General features: G+C 35.1%; 1 protein-coding gene across 2 annotated transcripts in view; it reads right to left on the reverse strand.

Moving 5' to 3' along the window:
• The window catches only part of ADAM10 (ADAM metallopeptidase domain 10), a 136,968-nt gene that overhangs the window by 63,819 nt on the left and 54,281 nt on the right, over positions 1 to 18,868 (reverse strand). For both annotated transcript variants that reach the window (XM_049613711.1, XM_049613712.1), the window contains exons 3-4: positions 11,405 to 11,523; positions 9,259 to 9,417 (exon numbers count right to left, since the gene is read on the reverse strand). In XM_049613711.1, coding sequence (XP_049469668.1) covers positions 9,259 to 9,417; positions 11,405 to 11,523 — 278 coding nt within the window. The remainder of the gene's footprint in view (positions 1 to 9,258; positions 9,418 to 11,404; positions 11,524 to 18,868) is intronic.

Genomic DNA, 18,868 nt, shown 5'->3' on the forward strand with positions numbered 1-18,868 from the left:
ACGGCCTATAGGAAGATCACTCAGCCTCATCCCACCTCCAATAAGTTGTACGGCTGGAATCAAGAGACTACCTATGTTTAAGAAAATCACCTCCTCTGGTCCACCACCTGGGAGAGTCAAGAAACTCCTGCAGCACTGTTCAACTCCATCAGGCAGGCTCCAGCAAGAATCAAGGGGGGACCCAAAAACTCTTCCTGTTTTAGGGAAGACATTCCCCTGCCCCTCATGTCTCTAAACACTCACAACTATCTACCACCTTCTGCCTTGGGACCCTCAAGGACTATTGTCATTGTAACCCAGCTTTTATATTCATGAGACTATACCACCAACTACTCTAACTCATTATAGGTATTTGCTGCCCCCCAGATCACTACTTCCCTTTATTTCCTTATTTTTAGCTCTTAACTCACTGTCACTCTCTAACATCATCCCAACATAATTCTTAGTGATTCCAACATTAATGTTGATGATCCTTCCAGTACACTTACCTTTTCTCCAATGATCTTCTCCTACCTGAAGTTCTCACTTACATAATAATTCTTTTGAACCTGTCATTACTAATAAGTGAAACCCATTTACAATCTCAACTTGCACATCCTACTTTCTTTCCATGGCTGTCTTTTCACAACACTCCCTCCAACAATCTTGCAACACCACTAAGAACTTTCCATTTACCAATGTTACCACCTTGCTCACTATCTATGAATATTCTTTCTTCTGTTTATTCAGCTTAAATCCAATAGTCGAGTATTATCATAATTACTTCACTGCATTGGCTTAAAACTTCCTTTCCCTTCCCAATCCCAACTCTCAACCAAATCCTGTTTAAAATGAACTTTCTACCTACAGCCCTGCAAATGAATAGGCCTAAAAAAAACTGGTAACTATGACTATTCTCACTCAAAAATCATAATCTGTAACTCCTAGCAGCTCCTTTGTGCTACCTGGCATGGATACTTTATTTCCAGAGTCCATTCTCAATCTTATTTACCCAGTTAACTGTAGGCACTCACTGCTTTACCACATGAACAGCAGCAATAAAACTGATTGTGCCAGCTGAAACTATGCAAACTATGATCTTAATATCAATGGGGAAAATTATAATTGTTCCCAGGCTTTAAAATATTTAAATACTAAAATACTAATACCTTTTTACTAAATATAGTAAAACTCTCAATACTAAAACTCCTATTATTTATAAATCTATAGGACAATGAAAATAATAAAACTATTATTTAGTACACCATACTTTAAAACATTAGAAACATGAAGAATTAGATCTAAAGAAAAATATAGTGTTTTATTTCTTTATAAATTGTATTTTATATATCATCAACTAGAGATATACCTTTTTGAAAGTTGGATATTTAGGGTAAAAAATATATTTCCAAAGCAACAAAACAATATTTACATATGCTTCAAATCCTGTCAGCACAAAACTGCCCCAACAGAAAAAAAAAAAAAGGAATCAAGTGTAGAATTTTCCCTACATACTTTCAAAACTTCTAAAAGACCCTATTTTCCCTGGTCACCACATTAACTATGAAAATGGACAATGACATTTTCCCTCTAAAATTACTGACAATATAATTCCCATTTCTAGAAAAAGCCTTTGTTCAACTAATGAATAAGCCCTCATTGTGATGCTAAATCATAGGATGCACTGTAGTTCCCCTGAAAAGGCCAAACAGCATATTCTTTCACAAAGAATGAATCATTGGTATAGAATATTCAGCCTATTTAAAACAAAGATCAGCTTTAAATCTATTGCCTTTCTTCCAGTTCTTTTGCATGCCAAACTCTTGCTTTTGTTTTGCTGTAGGAGGGACAAATATAAATAATACATATATTGTGATACTACCTCAAGCAGGAAACAGTTCCAGTTAACTCTCAATCATCCACTCCAGGAAGAGGGAAATATTTACTGTTCAGATTCTCTGTCCAACAGAACTGGTACATAAAACACCCACTGCTTACTGCATCCTAACTAGAGTAGACCTTGCATCCTCACTATTCCCAGTAAGGCTTCCCCACCTCACTGTGACTGACAGGTTAGAATTTTGACTGCAGGGATGCCTCAGTCGGTTAGGCCTCAGACACTTGGTTTCAGCTCAGGTCATGATCATAGTGAGATCAAGTCCCGCATGATCGCTGATAGCACGGAGTCTGCTTGGGATTCTCTCTGTCCCTCTCGCTGTCCCTCCCCTGCACATGTGCTGGTGTGTGAGGACATGCATTCTCTCTCTCTCTCTCTCTCAAAATAAATAAACTTTAAAAGAAAAAAAAAAAGAAATGTGACTGCAAAACCAAGGTCTTGCCTATGAGATGACTCTAACAGTCAAAACATTTGGTGTAATCTCTCCATTAACATGCTATAAATTACCAAATCCAATGAAATAATCTAATTTTTATTGTATTAATTGAGTTTAAAACAGACGGACTCCACAGACAGACAATGAACAAAAAGCTGTTTTGTTAATATCTGGAGGGTAGGTGGGTAGGGTTCTTGCCCACAAAAATGCCATTTATTCCTAAAGTTGCCAAAAACCAACAAGGATTCACTGATGGAGAGTAAAAAGGGAAAGTAGGCCATTATTTTATTATTTAATTTTTATTTTTTTTATTTTATTTTATTTTATTTTATTTTATTTTATTTTATTTTATTTTATTATTTTATTTTAGAACAGAGGAGTTTGGAGGAATAAAGGAATAGCTAGGACACACCCCAAATGTCCTTTCTTCTAACTCCAGGGGATAGGAGTCCCTTTCTCCCAAACACCCTGTCCCCATTCTCCACATCCAGTTTCTATTTGGGGAGGGTGGGGACAGCATGGGAAGAAAGGCATAGTATGACTGTCCCTGGGAAGGAGAGGAAGCTGAAGATGGTCCCCTTTTCCACATATACTCACAATACTCATCTCCCAGGAAACAGAGATGGGAAGCTGAGACAAGCATGTCCTTCCCCATCCCTGGTTTTTAAGAAGAAAGGGTTAGTGTTGGGAGCCAAGCAGATCATGGGCATCAGGTCAGTAGGAGAATTGTTGCTCTATTATTCTGATCAATTATAAAGAGAATCACTAGACTCTAAGGTGCATTAGGATAAGACCCTCTGTGTCCACAGGATCTCAAACTATCTTATACAAATTAGGCACTCAAATAATGTTAATAAATAAATTAATCATGTGTCAACCACACTCAAATTTTTAAAATAACTAATCATTAAACCTGTAAAACTTACAACTGAAACATGTATTGAAAACCTGTAACATACTGAATCAACATGATCATTATTTCCATTTATTCAGTCTGGGATAGAGAAAATGGGTGAGTCCAGGCCAAAGAAGATGCCAGTTTCATTTCTTTTCTGAAGTCCCTGAGCTGTGGTAGCTAAAAACAAATATTATCAGCCAGAGTAATAGCTACCTTTCTCCTGTCTTCAGAGATTCTTTTCTCTAACAGCCAAAAGTCTACCCTATGTTCAAGGTTCAAGTCAAATGCCATCTCCCCTAAGAAGTATTCCTAAGGATCCCTAAGGCTCCCTCAGTGTGCACTACCCTCAGTACTCTGATGACATTTTGCTTAAGCATTTATCACATTCTGACGATATTACTGACTGGAAATTCCCCTGAAGGATTTTCTTTTGAAGTCTTAATCCTTCCTATACATTCACAAATCAATAAACATTTGTTGAATTTAATTTTTCAGTCAGCAGCTGGTTTCCATTCCTCTTCAAAGGTCATCCATTAACCAAAGACCTATAAACTGCTGACTCCAATAACCTCCTTTTGGCCTTCATTCCATCCGCAATAACTAGGAACTGTCTGCAACTTAAAACTGTTTCTACATGAAGGTGTGCTCTAAATCCCTAACTACTTTACAGATTCACATAAAATAGAACCTGTTCAAAATTAGGGCGTGTATGCACATAAATTTCCTAATTGTGTGTCAGTGTTATTTTTCATTGCGTCAATTTCTTTACAAAACAAGTAATGAGGAAAAAAAAAAACTGTTACCAAACATCAGCAATACAAGAATAAATAGACACAGAGTACACATCCTCAAAGAACTTACAGTCTAGCTGGGATATTAGACATATATAAACAAGAATCCATTTAAATTCACCAAGTGTTAAGTGTTGCCGCAATTATCCACAGTTCATAAACAGTTAAATATCGGTTGAATTTAATTACTCATCCAGTCAACAGCTGTCTTCCTTCCATGCCTCTTCTCAGAGGTCAATCATATGGACCACTGACCTGTAAACTGCTGGATTCAAAACACAGCAACAACTCGCCGATACATAAATGGCAGTAAAGAGAGGACACCCAGAACTGACGGGCCAGAAAAGACTTCTAGAAATATTATTTCTGAACTGCATTTCGAAGGATGAGTGTTGGTTTGGGGGAAAAAGAATCTATAAGATCAGTGTTTCTTCTGCTCTCTTGCTTCCACAAGGTTCATCTTAAGTTTCCAAAATGTCTCCTTTCTAGACCTCAGGTAACAGACCAAGGCATTTAAAAGTCCTTAGTATGTATTTCATCCTCCTGTCTTTTTTCAAATTTATCATACGTAAAATGATGTTTAATCAATCAGTAGTTGATGGGCTACTATCAAAAGCTTTAGAGTTTTTATTTTTAATAACCCAAAACTAGAAACAACCCAAATGTCCATTGACAGGTGAATGCATAAACATCCATACAATGAAATACTACTCGTCAATAAAAAGTAATGCACTATTAATATACACAAAAACATAGATGAATCTCAAAAAAATTGTGCTAAATTAAAGAAGTCAGATTTTTTTTAAGAGTACATAATACAGGAGCACCTGGGTGGCCCAGTCAGGTAAGCATCTGACTCCTGATTTTGGCTCAGGTCATGATTTCGTGGTTCATTACTTCAAGCCCCATGTCAGGCTCTGTGCAGAGATCCTGCTGGAGATCCTCTCTCTCCCTCTCCCTCTGTCCCTCCCCCACTCATGAGCATGTGCTTTCTTTCTCTCTCTCTCTCTCTCTCAAAAATAAATAAACTTAAAAAAAAAAGAGTACATAATATAAAATCACATTTACATAAAATTCTACAAAATGAAAACTAGCCTGCAAGTTTAGTGCCTGAGGAAAAAAGGGTTGAGAAGAGAAGGACTACACTGAGTAGGAGGAAGATTTTGGGGGGAAATGGATACATACACTATCTTGACTATGGTGATAGTTTCCCAGATGTACACAAATGCCAAAAAACTATCAAATAGTATACGTTACATATAAGCAGTTTTGAAGATAATGTATACCACAGCAGTGTTTAATAGTAAAAAGGGGGGAAGAATTTAAATGTCCACGTAGTTGATGGGTTGCTAAACAATACATTCACCAATGAAACAACAAAATATTACACAACCGTTCAAAAGAAAAATGTTAATGGCAGTGGACACACTTCTACTTCATTTACAGGCAAAAATGTAATTTTTATATAGTCATTTGATAATCAGCAAAATCAAAAATATTTCCAGCTCTACAGAAAAAGTAGTTAGATATCACCCAATTTTAGAAGAGATAAGGGATATTAAAGATCTGGTCTAATGCCCTCATTTTATACATAGAAACTGAGACCTATTTACTTGCATAAAAAAAGTAAGACCTTCCCATAAGGTCACAAAGCTATTCTAGTGCATCATCTTGATTTCCCTTCTACTCCATTCTCATACACATGGCATGACTCAGTTCTCTGACACATTACCTCTTATGCTTTCTCCCTACCACGTCTGTCACTAACTTGTATGATCCTGACCAAATGAATTAAACCCTGAAACCGTTTTAACTAGTTGATCTACAAGGCCACCTTTAAATCCACATTCTAACACTCCCTAAGCTGCTGAAACCAAAAACAGCGACATCAATGAATTCTTACTGTAATGTCTGAATATAAATAGGCAAGAAAGCAAGACTGCTTATGCAGATTATCTAATTTACAAATTTACAAGCCATGAACAAAGGATTAAGTGGTACTCTGACCCTTGTCATAACTGTTCACAATTCTATGTACTAGAAGAAAGTGCTTTTTACTACTAAGTACAGAATTGAACAAGTGTGAATTTAAGATGATAAATACATGTGGTTATCACCACCACATCTGAGTATCAAAGCGACTGGAGAAGTCGCTTTCAGCTTTTCACTGAAAGCTGTGCCTATGTTCTTGTACCACCTCAGAAGCCATTCCCTAAGGTTCTCCAGAACAGCAATATCATTCTCCATGGTGGCTTCATAGATTTATGCCAAGAGGTGCAAAAACAGTATTAAAAGAAGAGTAACCAAATTCTCATCAGAATGCCTACCCAAAGTTGGTATACCCAAAGGTGGTATACCTCACAGGTCATTTGCTTCTGCTGAGAATAACACACACACACACACACACACACACACACACACACACACACACGGACACTAAGTTCACTCAAGCATGTACACAGTGTTCTAAACAATCACACAGTAATTAAGTTGTGAAAATAAATTATTAGGACTTAAGAAAATTCTATGAAAATAATAACATACATTAAAGGAAAATCTTTCCCTTTTAATTAGTCATAAAGTAGAATATCCTTTGCTAAATATATTAAGGAGAGAATCTGGCTTATAACCACAAAAGTTGCAAATGTGTCATTTTAGAGAGGCTTACAGATTTCAGAAAAGCCCCAGAAATCCTTGGAGTAATGTTAGAATTGACAGTTTTTTCCCTTGAGTGAAGCAGAAAAGCACACGGTTAAGAATACAAGATCCATAATAATGTGACATGTTTTCTAAGCCTTAAGTTTCTTCATATATAAAGTTGTGGAGAGGGGACTATGTGTGCCTATTATACTTGATAGTGTAATTATGAGGATTAAATGAAATAATGCAAGCAAGAAACTTTATACAGCACCAGACATACATTAAACAGTAATAACTGTTCTTACTACTATTATTAGTACTATAACCTTAATTATTCTACTCAGAAAGGTTAAAGACTCAATTAAAAGGGAAGGGCACCTGGGTGGCTCACTCTGTTAAGGGTCAGACTTCCGCTCAGGTCATGATCTCACAGTTTGTGGGTTCGAGCCCATGTTGGGCTCTGTGCTGACAGCTCAGAGCCTCGTTCAGATTCTGTGTCTCCCTCTCTCTCTCTCTCTCTCTCTCTGTCCCTCCCCTTTCATTTTCTGTTTCTCTCTCAAAAAATAAATACACATTAAAAAAAGAGAGCCAATTAAAAGTGAATGATCTGTACTGTAGAAAAGGAGTAAGCTAACTACAGGCTGCTGCACAACTGAGTCCTTTGGTTTGGCATGCAAGCTAAGGAAAGCTTTTACATTTTTAAATGGTTGAAAACATTTGAACAAAATCACTCTTGACATTACTATTTGTAAGCTCTAATCCCACTATTGGTATATAATAAGAAGAATGTGAAAAGGCATGAACATATATTTTAATTGGATAAATAAAAAATAAGAGCTGAAACCAATGGTAAAGTTAAATGCCAAAAAGAATAGAAAACTCAGTCACGTCCAATTTCATTGATCCTACAAGCTAACTCATTATCTTTGGGGAAAAAGAAAGGTTGACATAAAGGAAGATATTTGGAAGTTACTGTAAGATGCAAAGGGGAAAAATGCAATTATAGGACAGGAAGAAATAAAAGTGCAAAAAAAGAGCAGAATATGCTTAACCTACATACAAACAGAAAAGAGGAGGGAAATGAGAGAGAAGATGCAATAACAGAAATCATAAAAGGCAGAACAAACACAGTATAGGGTGCTTACGGGGAAGTATAAATCAGCAAAGGATAACATTTGATTATAATACAATTAAACACATGAGTTCAAAATCTGTCCATTACTCTCTTCCTCTCCCTCCTTTCCCAAAAGGTCTTGTTTGATTTTGAGAACACATTATAAGGAAAATGTTTCAAGATTTCATTAAGTATCTATAAATAATCTGCTCCAGAGATTAAATAGTATTTGGTATGTTTAAGGAGCAAAAGAAACAGAAACCACAGCTGAAGAATTTATATACCCTGATAGAAAAGGGAACCTGCAATAAGATTAAATTACTAAAAAATTACAAAGTAACACGCAAATCAAGTATATTGTAATTCTGTTGGAAGAAAGGAAGGCAGAGGAATTCATATTCCAACATGTGAAGAGGACTGTAGCTTAGAGCTTGAGAAGCGTCTGAAATACCAGGAGGGAGAACTGGAAAAGGAATCAAAGAGGGATGAATAAAAATATAGCCAAGTAGCATTAATGAATTTGTGAGTTAGCAAGTAGCTAAAGTCATAAATGCATCCCATCTAGAATAATTATGCTATTTTCTGTAACAATCCAGCATCAGCGATAACAAGCAGCTGGAGAGACTGAAAAAGTATGGAAACTGTCAGAGCTGATAGAGCAGAAAGTCAAGATGGTTAGGCTTTCCAATACATTATTAGGAGTGAGAATGAAATTATTGATAATAAATTTCTGGCTGTAGAATGGAAAATGAAGCCAGAAGGAAGGTACCAAGTTAGGAAAATAGGAAAAAAATTAAGAGGCTAGTCTAATTATAGTCAAAAATAAAATATAAGTATTCAAGAGGCATTATAAATTACAGGAATGTATTTCTGCATTATTTCATGAAAGCATTCTTGTAATTAGATGACCATGAATATATGGACAATGGTAAAATTAAAAGGAGAAGTCTAAGTACATTTTCTACTCTGAAAATGTAAAACAAGGACTCTCCTGACAAATTACCATCATATAAAGACCATGGTAGAGGACAAAATCTAACATGATAAACCTTCAGTCTTACCAAGCTAAAGTGAAATCATTATTTCAAGATTCCAAAAAGAAATATTCAAAGGATTTAGATATTACCAAATACCTAAAATATTCCTTAAACACTATACAAATATCCACTTTGAAATTTACATAAGAAGATAATGATACTTCAGTAGGCCACACACACAAAGGCATTACAGCATTAAATTACCGGCTGATACCAGAATATAGAATTTCCAGTTCAATCAGTGTTGTTGACTCATAGTTCATATAGAATTGGTTGTATCATATCAACAAAGTAGGAACGGCACGGACTGAGAAGGAAATCACCTCTTTATAATAGATCTATTTTTCATTAAGTTGAGACTTTGACTGTGAAACTATTTTCACCTCAGACTTTGTATGTCTCACATACGTTTAACTATTTATATGCCTCTTTGCGAAAGGCTACTTGATAAAATTTAAGTACTTACTAATATCATCTTCATGATAAATGACAGAATGAAAAGGTAGAGTTCGGTCTTTAATATATCTCTCTGCTGGCTCAACATAAAATGTGCCACCACGAGTCTGGATGAATCCTTCAAATCTTCCATCAATAACAGACCCATGGCTAAAACTTCCTTCTTCACCTATTAATGAAAGGAACAAACTCTTGAAAAGTTAATTTGCACGTAAATGTTAAATTCATTCTCCTTTAAAAAGCCATTCTTATATATTTTAAAAATGTGATACAAATTTATTGGGGAAACTAATTTTCACATAAAATATATCAAGCTGAATCTGAGATGTGAACAGCAACTAGTACTTAGTTAAAATCTAAACAGTTTAACTAGACAACAACAATCAGAAATAGAACATCTATCTCTCCTTGGCAATCATATTCCCAGCACCTAAGCATAGTGCCTGGCAAGCATTCAACACTCACTCAATAAATAATTGTTACATTAACTCAAACTCAGAAAGAGGCAAGCAGATCCACTGACACAATATGTACTTTCAAAATAAAGATATTAAATAATCTTTTGGGTTTTTGCTCTAATTACATAAGCAAAAAGTTCTTTTCCCACCTGATATAATCTGCATGAGACTTTTGGCATCCTTTTTTTATAAATACATTTTTTAAATAAGAAAGTCTCAAATATTTCAGAAGTAGTTTGAACAAAAAGTAATCCAATAATACTTTTTAAGATACTAGATTTGTAATACTGTCCCATCAATTACACTTCTCTAGTGAAAGAAAATATGGTATAAAAAAAAAGGTATTCTGAGATATTCACAAAGAAAAGCTGAGCACCAACCGTCACATGACAAAAAGAAGTGGAAGTAGGAAGATGGTGCTTAAAAGTTAAATTTACCTGTTAAAATTTTCTCACTAAAATAAGTATCAGGCTTTCCACAATTTCTAAACTGTAGACTAACATTAATTAACTGACTGTGAATTAACTAAGGACTAAAGCTAAGAACCCAAGACACTGGTATTTTAAATGACATGATTTCTATCTGCAAACTTATTTATTAGTCTTGTACTTTTCTTAGCCATCGCCTGGCAAAGAATTGCAGACACTAAGTTATCTTCTCAGAAAGATAAATAGGGAATAGTAGAAAACTATAGTTTGAAACTGAAAGTCTAGACTGACAGAAAAACACTTTCCTTTGTTTACAAAATTACAAGAGTACAAAAAACTTTCATTAACCAAGTTTCATCTACAAGTGAGAATTTGTAAGTATAGAAATGCCTCATTTGTCTGGCATAATAAAAAAAATTAGAAACAGTTTTAAAAACTTAATTTTTCATAATGTTATGATTTTGAGCAGAAATCCATTACATAGAAATGAAATTTAACTTTCAGTCAACTTTGTCTTAATAACAGAGAGTCATCTTATTTATCAATATACAATTATAATACTACTTTGATCCTCTCTAATCTCTCCAGAAGACTTTGACTGTTTTTCCCACACTACTAAACTGTCAAATGTAACTTTCTCTTGGGTGAAGTGTGCTCCCCATCCCTTTTTACAGTACCTTTTTAATCAGCTGTAGTAAGAGAAATTTGCTAGAACTGTAAACACAGCAAACAAATTCTGAGAAAGGAAGGCCCTGAATGGATTTTCCTATGCATAACTTTGTCACATTATTTTTGGCTGTTAAGATGATCTTTACAGTTTTCCTTTAGATTTTTCCTCTTTTCTTATAAAACAGATCCAATTTCTTGCTTGAAAGATTAGAAAATTATAAAAGCCATTAAAAAATTTTTTCAAACTAACAGTTTGTAGGTACTGAGAATCAAAACATCATACCTTTCAGAAACGAGGCACTATATAATTCAATATTAAAAATACATGAAAAGATAGATCCAAGGGTTACTTCATTCTTCAAAGACCATTATCCTTCATGATATACTTAAATCTACAAATCTCCTCAGGATCTCTCTCCCAACTTTCTGTTTTTTGTTTTTTAAATATAATTTATCAGCAAATTGGCTAACATACAGTGTGTAAAGTGTGCTCTTGGTTTTTTATCCCACCTTTCTGAAATATATGTCTATACCTCAAAATACATGTGTTTCCTTGTGTAGAAAAAACTAAAGAAAAGAATTCTTCTAAGGTTCAACTTACCATAAATATGTCCAGTGTAAATATGAGAGGTATCATAATCAAGTACTTTATTTGATGTTTCTACTTTAAATTCACTACTGAAAAGGGATGTATCCCTCTTCATCCGTAGGTTGAAATGTCTGCAAAACAGAGGAGAAACGGGAAAAAATGAAATTAAAAGGACCCAAATTTTAAACAATTTTTTGGTTAAATTTTTGGTCTGCAAAATATAAACTGTTTCACACAATCTGTCTACTTGGGAAATATACTGTCCAAGATTTCTCTTATAAAAATTTCACTCTAAAATTCAATCTAGTTGTTATAACACAAATCTAAATTATATTCAATTAAACAGTAACTGTCTAGGATATATTAAAGAATGAACGTGTCTATAGGCTGATTCCTACGTGGTAAAAACAAGTTCATTCCAACAGCAACTAAGTTGCTTGGACATAAAAACACGTTTCTAGACCCAATTACTATTATTCACCGCTACCTGCCTTCTCTCTTTAGTCATTCTTCAATGTTGCCATTTCCCCCTACTCTTCACGACTCAAATAATACATTAAAAACTGGCACCTACATTAATGACTTCTCAGAAAAGCAAGTATGCATGCTCTTTCTCTTACACACACACACACACACACACGCACGCACGCACATACAAAAGCACAGCTTTCAACTCATATTTTTTCCTTGGGACTTTTAATTCTTCTGTCATTAGATCTTCCTCCGTTCAATTTGAGAAGCCCAAAAGACCATGATATTAGCTGAAATCATACTCAATTGTCCTCTATAGACTAACAAGAAAGACCAAAATATTGAGGTGAAAATAAAGAATCTAGGGTTGAATCAAACTTGAAATCAAATCTTATGTCTAAAATCTACTAGCCAAGGATTGCAGTCTGTCAAATGAAGATAATACATTCTATCTTGTAAAACTTTTTAAAGGGCTACACAGTACCTGGCACATAGGAGATGTATAATAAATGGCAACTAATTAGCTATCATTACTAAACTCTTAAAAGTATATCAAGTCTCTTTTATAACTGTCATAAAAGTCTGCACATAGCACAATTTCTACTCAATGAATCTGAACTAAAGTGTTCAATTAGCAAGTGCCAAATGTTAGTAGGATATGGAATAACTAGAACTCTCCCACATGGCTGGTAGAAGTACAAAATGGTGAAATCACTTTGGAAAACTGGCACTTTTTTTTAAGTTAAACATATGAAAACCCTCTGACCCACAATTATATCCCAAGAGAAATGAAAGCACAAGTCCATAAAAACAAATTGGGACACAAATGCCCATAGCAGTTTTGTAATAGACCAAAACTGGAAATAACCCAAATGTCTATCAACAAGTAAAGAGATAAAGACTGTGACTTATTCATACAATGGCAAACTACTCAGCAATAAAAAATATCAAACTACTAAAAAATACACACTTTTGTGAAGACATAAAAGAACATATATAGTATAAGTCCATATATATGTAATCTAGAATAGGCAAAAAGCTATCTATACAGAAAGTGGACTGGTGGTTGCCTGGGGTAGAGAGACACTAAGGGTAAAGGCAGATGAAGGAACTTTTTGCTATGATGAACAGGTTCTATATCTTAATTTGAATGGCAGTTACACAAGTATATAAATTTGTCAAAACCTAACTCACACTACACACATGAAATGAGTACTGTTGACCTTTGAACAACATGGGTTTGAAGTGCCTGGGTCCACTTATACATAGAATTTTTTCCATAAATACAGTACTGTACTGCTTTCTTAATAACCTTTTTTCTCTAGCTTACTTTAAGAATACAGAATGTAATACATATGACATACAAAATATGTGTTCATCAACAGTGTATATAATCAGTAAGGCTTCCAGTCAACAAGAGGCTATCAGTAGTTAAGTATTGGGGGAGTCAAAGGTGTACATGGGTTTTTGACTGCGTCGGAAGGTTGGTGTCCCAACCCCCACACTGTTCAAGGGCCAACTGTGTATTTTATTTTATGTAAATTATACTTCATGCTCACTTTGGCAGCACATATACTTTAAAAAAATGTAAATTATACTTTAATAAAATTTATCGTAAAGAAAAAACTCACTTTTCAAGTAAATATGGTCAACACAGTATACTTATTAGCTTCAGAAAGTGTCCCTTTTTCAACTTTATATTTTCTTTAATTTCATGTCAACTGTGGCACTCTTTTATTTTGAGGCTGTACTCATTTTTTTACTTGCCTAAAACTCTCACGAAACCACTCCTAAAACTTCTCAGGTGTTGTTTCAAGGACTCTAGACTAGGAAAAGCATCGTTAGAACCTTAAGCTTTCAATCTCCTGCCCCAAATAATCAACAAAGCCAAACATATCTTCCAAATGGAAACTCTATAAAGTTAAAAATAGACTATCGTGAATAAACAGGAATCCTGCCTGAATTCTTGCTGCACATCGTCTTTTCATAAGATTATTTTTGCTAACTGACAGGAAATTCTTGAATGTATATGCAGGTGTAAATATATACATTATTTTTAAAGGATCACAGTATTCTGAAAAACCATTAACTTATCATTATATATATTTTTAATTCACTGTACAAGTACTATCTGAAAACGAGCACTTTTGTTAAAGAGACTAAAACACTAAATGTCCAATGGCTTAATATATTTATCATTCAGTATTTATTATTCAGCAAAACTGTTATGCCCTAAAACTGTTATAAACAGAGCATATTCTATATGCAAAAAAGGGAAGATATAAGCTTCAGAAAGACATTTAAGTTCAATATAAGAACAATCTATGCTACACTCCCTACCCCTAAAAAATAGTTCTACATCACTTAAAATGTCTAAGCACATAGCAAATATAGAGGGATGTTGTAATACAATTTAAGAACACTTAAAGCAGGTACCTTCCAACCCTGATACTGACAGCATAAGAAAATCATCTCACATGTACAAAATATTATTCTCTATATTGATTTAAATTGGACTAAATCGTATATAAAATCAGTTCTCAATTACCCATGCATAATCAGTCAGGTCATGATCTCGCAGTTCGTGAGATCGAGCCCCACATCAAGCTCTGTGCTGATACCACAGGAGCCTGCTTGAGATTCTGTCTCTCTCTCTCTCTCTGCCCCTTCCCCGTTCACATGTGCACATGTACACATACACACTCACTCTCTCTCTCTCCCCCACCCAATAAATAAATAAGTAAATAAATAAATAAATAAATATTTTGAAAAATCAACCATGTATCAACAAAAGAGGAAACGGAATGACAGTGAGGCTGAAAGGCAGGCAAATGGTAGAAAGAAGCCAAATTGAGTTAAAGTTTGTCACAATCTATGAAACAGATTAACTATGAATGAATAATCAGAAGCTGGGCATAATTTATTCCATTAACTAAGCCATTGAATTCAAATTCCTTAATTTTAATTCTACCACCATCTGTTTAATATATATCTTTATGCTATTTTAATATTTCTATGAATTATAAATTCTTTGCCACCTCTGTATTAAACATAATACAAAATAATAATAATAAATACATTCTACTTTCCAGTTTCTCAATAAGCCCTGAATAAAAAACTATCTGAAAACTTGGCTTTTAGTTGTTTAAACTTTTGGCTCAAAGGCCAGAAAAAGTATAGTGAACACTGCCTTATAAAGTCATTATACTCTGGAAAAACAGTTTGATGATTCATCAGAAGTTCCTAGAATGACCCTAAAATGTTCCTAATATGTTCCTAATATGTTCCTAATGTTCCTAATATGACCCAGCAATTCTTCTTCAAGGTATACAGCCAAAAAACTTAAAATCGGGGACTCAAACAGATTCTCGTACACCAATGTTTATAGAACATTATTCGCAATAGCAAAACATGGAAACAACCCAAATGTCCCCCAGCAGATGGATTAAAAAAGTGTATGTTTAAGTGGTATAAACACACAATGGATTATTCAGCCTTAAAAAGGAAAGAAGCTCTGATATATGCTACAACATGGATGAACCTTGAAAGCACTTTGCTACGTCAAACACAAAAGGACAAAGATGGCATGACTCCATTTATGGGAGGTACCTAGAAGAAGTAAATTCCTAGACATAGAAGGTAGAATAGAGGTTACCAAAGACTGATGAGAAGACAGAGAGGGGGAATTAGTTTGATGGGTATAGAGTTTCTGTTTGAAAAGATGAAAAAGCTCTGAAAAGGGATAATGGTGGTAGGTGCACAACACTATGAATGTACTTAATGCCACTGAATTGCATACACTTAAAAATGGTTTTGTCAGGGCGCCTGGGTGGCTCAGTCGGTAAAGCGTCCGACTTCGCTCAGGTCATGATCTGGCGATTTGTGAGTTCGAGCCCCATGATGGGCTCTGTGCTGACGGCTCAGAGCCTGGAGCTTGCTTCAGATTCTGTGTCTCCCCCTCTCTCGGCCCCTCCCATGCTCATGCTCTGTCTCTGTCTCTCAATAATAAATAAATGTTAAAACTTTTTTTTAATGGTTTTGGGGCGCCTGGTGGCTCAGTCGATTAAGTGTCCGACTGCGACTCAGGTCATGATCTCATGGTTCGTGAGCTCGAGCCCCGCATCAGACTCTATGCTGACAGCCTGGATCCTGCCTCAGATTCTGTGTCTCCTTCTCTCTCTGCTCCTCGCCCCTCACACTCTGTGTGTGTCTCTCTCTCAAAAATAAATAAACATTAAAAAAAATTTATTTTTAAAAAATGGTTTTGTGGAGGGGTGCCTGGGTGGCTCAGTCGGTTAATCATCCAACTTTGACTCAGGTCATAATCTCGCAGTTCGTGAGTTCAAGTCCGCAACAGGCTCTGTGCTGACAGCTCGGTACCTGGAGCCTGCTTCAGATTCTGTGTCTCCCTCTCTCTCTCTGCCCCTTCCCTGCTCAGTCTCTCTCTCTTAAAAAATAAACATTAAAAAAAAAAAAAAAAAGTCGAACTAACACATGCTGAGTGCTATAGTGGTTTTAATGTAATATTACCAGTCTCTGTGAACAAATCGTCTTTTAAAACCTGAACAGATCTGAACAAATAAGATAATAAAGAGACAAAAATATAGTATTATTTAACTTTCACTGAATATTATATTTTAATAGTAGCATAAGAAATTTTCTTTATTAATGCTTAAGCCACTTTTAAGACTAAGACTAAACTGTCCCCTTTTACTATGTTTCTTTCAGTAAGTTTAATTTTCTTATTATTATTATAGCACACTGTCATCAAAGATAAACTTTAAATTTAAAAACATGGGGAAAAAAAAGGTAAACTTTAGATTTTCTTTGAGAGGGAAGATGCTCTGTATAAAGAACATTATCTGCACCTGGGATGTTCTTCTACCCTCAGATTGAACCACTATATTGATTCTACAGATCAACAGTATTTTGTCTCTCATCTTAATTATACTAGTTCCACCGGAATTCTTTCTTGGCTTTCCTCTTACAGTAAAAATGTAAAGAATGGAGTGAAATTACAGGAGGGCAAAATCAGTTAACAAATGACAGTAATTTAAAAAAACATAAACAGGTCCCAATTCTCTACCTTCAGTGCTTTGAAGATATAGCTATACCAAATGGTTTTCCTTTCTAGGCTTTAGAAAAGCACTCTATATCTAAACCAAATAAATAGAGGTACCAGAACCACTTTAGGTGCAGAACAACAAAATAAATTTTGTTTAGGATACAATTCTATAAAAGTTTCTGGAAGGTCATGTACCTTCTACATCTGTGTATACAGAAATACCTTTCCTGTAGATTACAACAGTTACAACATTAAGAATACTGAGTAAAAAGAAGCTACCTTTTTCCATATGATTGCTATTTTGACTAAAGAGAGTATGGCCTTGATTCTCAGAAGAAAATAACAATGGATAAAAGGTATATCCCTTGAACTGAAGTCATACGAGGACAAAAAGCCTCAAATAATGAAGTACCATAACAACATAGAGAAGAAACCTAAAAGCAAAAGCCTTGCTTAAAAGTGTGTCAGTGTAGGGGCACCTGGGTGGCTCAGTCAGTTAAGTGTCACACTCTTGGTGTTCAGCTCAGGTCATGATCTCATGGTTTGAGGGATTGAGTCCTGTGTTGGGCTCTGCACTGACAGCGTGGAGCCTGCTTGGGATTCTCTCTCCCCTCTCCAGCTCTTTCTGTCCCTCCCCTGCTCCCACTTTCTCTCTCTCTCAATAAATAAATAGACTTTTAAAAAATTAAAAAAAAAAAAAAAAGTATGTTCGTGTAATCCATCAGTCCCAGGGACCAGGACTCTCATCATGAATAGAGGTCTATCATGTCTGAGTGAAACAGACCTATGGTAGACCTGGCTCAATGACTCCTAGAAATAAAACTATACTTCCTAATAAGACATACCTGATATCTCTGGTTGTATCTCTTTTTGTTGTTGTTGTTTATTTTTTTTATTTATTTTGAGAAGGAGGGAGAGCACACACATGCACAAAAGAGAGCATGTGCACTCAAGCGTGAGGGAGGGGTTAAAGAGAGAGGGAGAGAGAAGCCCAAGCAGGCTCCTCACTATCAGCCCAGAGCCTGATGTGAGGCTCAATCTCACAAATCATGAAATCATGACCTGAGCCAAAATCAAGAGTCAGACACTTAACTGACTGAGCCACCCATGTGCCCCATGATCTTTATCTCTTAACATTCACTTTATTCTTTTTTTTTTTTTCTAATGTTTATTGAAAGAGAGAGCAAGTGAATGCACAAGCAGGAAAAGGGCAGAGAGAGAGGGAGAGAGAGAATACCAAGCAGGCTCCATGCTGTCAGTGCAGAGCCTGACACAGGGCTCAATCTCACAAATCATGAGATCATGACCTGAGCCAAAATCAAGAGTCAGATGCTTAACCAACCAATTGAGACACTCAGGTGCCCCAACATTCACTTTATTCTTAATAAAGATCCTTGAAAGAGTCTCCATAAGTTCCCAATGTTAATATATCACTATGAGTCATATATCCAGTTTACTTCCACTAGTGCACTTTTTGAAATAGAGAAGTCCTTTTTTCAAATGATCTTTAAAATGCCAATATAAAAATCCTTTTTTCAAAAGTCCTTTAAAAGAAAAAAAAAAAAAAAAAAAAGAGGTTAGAGTGGGAGAGAGCCAAAGCATAAGAGACTGTTAAAAACTGAGAACAAACTGAGGGTTGATGGGGGGTGGGAGGGAGGGCAGGGTGGGTGATGGGTAGTGAGGAGGGCACCTTTTGGGATGAGCACTGGGTGTTGTATGGAAACCAATTTGACAGTAAATTTCATATATTAAAAAATAAATAAATAAAAAATATATATTAAAAAAAAAAACGCTCAAAAAAAAAAAGTCCTTTAAAAAGCATATACATATAAAGGCATATATATTTATCATATACATATATATATATATATAGTGTGTGTGTGTGTATATATACATATACATATATATGTGTGTATATATATATATATATATATATATAT

Source organism: Panthera uncia (genome assembly GCF_023721935.1).
Source record: "Panthera uncia isolate 11264 chromosome B3 unlocalized genomic scaffold, Puncia_PCG_1.0 HiC_scaffold_1, whole genome shotgun sequence".
NCBI classification, from domain to species: Eukaryota; Metazoa; Chordata; class Mammalia; order Carnivora; family Felidae; genus Panthera; species Panthera uncia.